This window comes from Gopherus flavomarginatus, chromosome 4 (genome assembly GCF_025201925.1).
Source record: "Gopherus flavomarginatus isolate rGopFla2 chromosome 4, rGopFla2.mat.asm, whole genome shotgun sequence".
NCBI classification, from domain to species: Eukaryota; Metazoa; Chordata; order Testudines; family Testudinidae; genus Gopherus; species Gopherus flavomarginatus.
The window spans coordinates 39,393,230-39,397,429 of record NC_066620.1 but is presented as its reverse complement, the minus strand read 5'-3'; the positions used below and the strand labels follow the sequence as shown (position 1 = coordinate 39,397,429).

At 33.7% G+C, this 4,200-nt stretch overlaps 1 protein-coding gene across 3 annotated transcripts in view; it reads left to right on the top strand.

Moving 5' to 3' along the window:
* The window catches only part of CAMKMT (calmodulin-lysine N-methyltransferase), a 389,892-nt gene extending 386,259 nt beyond the window's left edge, over positions 1 to 3,633 (top strand). For all 3 annotated transcript variants that reach the window (XM_050951924.1, XM_050951927.1, XM_050951926.1), the window contains one exon: positions 1,084 to 3,633. In XM_050951924.1, coding sequence (XP_050807881.1) covers positions 1,084 to 1,161 — 78 coding nt within the window. In that variant the 3' untranslated portion in view covers positions 1,162 to 3,633. The remainder of the gene's footprint in view (positions 1 to 1,083) is intronic.
* Positions 3,634 to 4,200: the final 567 nt, after the last annotated feature.

Here is a 4,200-nt window from a genome sequence, read left to right as displayed (position 1 = left end):
CAGTTGAAGAATATGATATGAAATAGACCTTTGTGAAATAATTTTAGTAATCATGTGACATAGACCAACTAAAATCCTTAATTCATTCCATGGAGAAAAAAGGCATAACAATGTTGATTAAGAACAGTATTGATCTTTAAGCTGGTATTTCTTTTGGTTTTTTGATTTGTGTCAGTATTAAATGCACATGTTTGCATTTTCCCCCTTTGACATTGTATTTAAACAAATGATAAAAATATAACTTTTTTATAAAACCTTAAAAAAAGTAATATTTGTGGGAGAATCATTTATAGGAGAATAGTTCATTTATCAGTATAATATGTATTTATATATTCTAAATGTATTTACAAGAATAACTTTAGCTGAATAAGCCATTCTAGTCAACTGTCTTAACACACATTTATAATTAAAAAAAACATTTTGAGTATATATCAGAAGTGCTCACCTAACCTAGTCCTAGCAGTGCAAATGGTTCTGCTCTAATTACTGTTGCTGCTATAATTCTGTATTAGTAAAAGAATTTTTGAATTGCACATCAATATATAAGACATCAGAAGCAGCATTATAGCCTTTGAAATGGCTTAGGCCCATATAAACCTTCCTGTTGTGTCAAAGTATTACAGGGGTCCCCAAACAGTTGGTGATCTTAAATACTAAATCTGCTGCAATACTGAGGCACTACAGGGTAGGTTAAGGATGAAGGTTCAGCCTTCATTCTGAATGTCCTTGCTTTGTGGATTTAAGTCAGACCCTAAATCTCATTTGAATCTAGTTTAATTAGTTGAGTAATGCATTAATTTGTGAATATATAACTCAGACATTTTTATACACAACATGCCACTTTTTTCTTCCTCAGTTGGAAAAAATGCACTTACAAACCTGTGATAAATATTTTGATATACAATCCTGTAACTGTGATAGTATTTGACATTAAGCTTTTTGGCTGTTTTAAGCTGTTTAATCAGTTGTAATATTGCTCACACTAAGAAATATAGTTAGCTAAGAAGTAAACATAATTTTGTGTCAGTAGTTTAAAAATGTGTTAACGCTGGTTTGCTTACTTGTTCCATTTTTTATTTGCAGTTGAAAAAAGAAGAAAAAGATACATATGATGAAAACATCCATTACCCCTTTCTTCTTGTTTTAACCAAACATGAATAGAAGATGAAATATTTTTTTAAAGGACAAGTTAGAACTAATGATATGTGTGTGTGATTTATTTTTTCTGAGTGGCTATCATAAAATATGATAAGGAAAATGTGTTTCATTTATTGCAGTGAGGAAACCTTGTGAGACATTCTGTATGTCATTTTAAGAACTTATTTTTCTCAATTATATTTCCACCTTAAAAAAATGATATGTATATATTTACAAAGCTCTGCAGCTAGTTTTCCTTCTCTCTCATGTCTTTCAGCTTGCATGTTTGTTAATCTCTCTAAACGTTATTTCTTTGTTTGTATTTGAAAACACATGCATCATATGCTTTGTGGTTGTATTTGACCCGTTGAAAGTACTAACGCTAGCAAATAGTTTCCTCAAGATCTTTAAAAAGTGTACACATCACCTCTTAGATTTTTCTTTTGCCTTTCTTGAATTTTCCCTGTTGATTTTTCTATCCATGCAAAATTGAAATGTTCTGATTTGTTTTGGTGGTTTCTTTTTTTCCTTTTTTTTATTTTTTTTTATTTTTTATTTTTATTTTTTTTTGCAACAGGGTACTTTTTTCCACTGTAGATATATAAGAAATTATGCATCAAACAAAAGCCTCATAAACTGACCATTTGTCCTTTGGACACAATAGCTTGCCCAGCCCTCTGCTCCTCCTCTCCAATTATGTGTGATTAGTCTCAGTGTGTTGTGTCAAGAAGGGGGAGTGTGCTGAGTGCTTATTATCTGGTTAGGTACAAGAAGAGCACATTTAGGCTCTGACTATGAATGAAAAGTGAGCCTTTATCAGGACTAAAATCTAACTGCTGCTGTTCTACAAACCTCTCTTTAAAAATAGATCTTGTCCTAAGACATTCTGAACGCTATGGCAACTAGGGAATTTTCTTTTAAATGCAATCAAACAATCATCTTATTCAAACTAGGTGTGTATTGTGATATACTGTGGTTCAAATGTTTTGTAAATGTTTAATATAGCATTGAGAAAGGACAGCTGTCCTACAAAGAAACATGATCATATTCTTCTTTTCTAATAGTTTAATAAAATGTTCTAATGATTTCTTGAAATAGCAAGCTGGATCTTTAAGGAATCCTGCACAATCTCTTTAACCAAAACACTTTTAGAATGGTAAAAAACCACAGTCAGATACTTAGTATGGTTAAATGTGCAGTTTCCTATTGAAATACATTAAAACAATTCCATTTGGTCAATTCTCTTCCTCTCACATTTAACAAACTGAGCTGCATGTAAACCACTAGCTTATACAAGTTCTTTTCTCTTCTGTACTATCCTCAAAAAAATTTTTCACCACCAGTTTGCATGTCCTTGTATTCAACACTTTTTATGCTCCATTAGAGCACCTAGATGGATCTCAGAAGGCATAGGTCAAGTCGCAGTTAGATCATACATTTCTTTCTCACAAAAACTTGAATTGCAATGCCAAGTGATGGGCTAACATCACAATAACAGCAATTTATTCCTCTTTTGATAAAACAGCAGTCTATTCTCCGTATTAGATAAAGACCAGGGGCAATGCAAACCAGCCATTTATCCTAGTAGTTCAGCAGTAGATCTCCTTTATGGATGTTGTGGGTTTCATGTTCAAACTCTTGATAGAAGAATATTTTCTGATAAGAAATAAGGAGCATTTAGGAATAGTTTAAGGCTGTTGTAAAGACGCTTTTCATCGGTTTTTGTTCTGTTTGGACATACAGCAAAGGACATTTTTCCGTAAGGAATGGATACAAGGAAATCGTTGTAACCAACAAAGAAAAGCCACAGACACAGTGAAATATGAAAATATGTAGATCCTATCTGCCTTTGTAAGAAGGGCTTGAGAATATTCTCTACAATATAATCTAATAAAGACAAATAGTTGCCAGAAATAAAACTATTGTAATTGGAAATGGCATATTTTGTTGTTTATTCCTCCAGGAAATAAGCAGGTTTACTAAAATGAACAGCTAGTTATTGCTTTTTTTTAAAAAAAAAACTGTCTGTAGTGTTAACACAAGGTGTTGCACTAGGTACTGGCTGTCTTCTTTTAAGAGTGTACTTGATGGAGTTTTACCAAAGAACACATCTGGGGTTTGATTCTGCAAACATTTACTCACTCTTGAGCTCCAGTGTGTATGGCTACTCATGTGCATAAAAGCTTATAGGATTGGGCCCCTAATTTGTAATTTTCCACTGATAATCAGCATTAGGTTAAATATTTGTTCATTTCAAAATCTGTACTATAAAGGTATACATTTGGAGGGGTTTTGTGTGTGTGTATTTTAAGTATTGTTTTTTAAAGGACATCTCTCAGATTTACAGTCTTTAGAAGGTACAGTTGACTGCAAAAACTTTCTGATTTCTGAAATTTTAATAAAAAGCCAATGATTTTTTTAATTAAGATGCTTGCTAAAGATCTCTGCTTAAAGATCACCAAAATAAGCTTATTAAAAATAAATGTTTCAGACTCCTGCGTGTGTCCGTATCCTGCCTTAACTGCTGTCTGTATGGCCTCTGATACTCTGTGTATTTTTAATGTGATACAGATTGCTTCATTCTTTAAAGGAATATTAGGATTGCATAGTTGATGTTTGTAAAGCAATCTGAAGATGAAAAGCATGGTATAAATGCTGAGTATTATTATTCCTATGTTATCTTCTTTGGCAGCCAATGGGAACATTTTCTGGCTATACAGAAAGAAGGACAGGAGACACTTGATATGGTCTGGGACTACCCAGCAGATGAAAGTGTGCAGTGTAGCTAACTACGTGATCATTTCAACATCTACCTGGGAAGGCTTCTGCAGGCACCTCTCTTTTTCCATCCAGGTGCCCCAGCCTTGGAACTTACCATCCTCCCCTTTCCGCCCCTTGAACAAGAGTTAAGGTGAGCTATAAGAAAGAGAGTTGGCTCCCTGCCATACCAGTCAGAGGAGCCCCTGCTTCCCCCCGTTCCACTCTTTTAACTAGCACCTCCTTTAAGTCTTTTACCAGGCCATTTATATGATCACTGTATTCCTTCCCTATGAAGTACCCGCA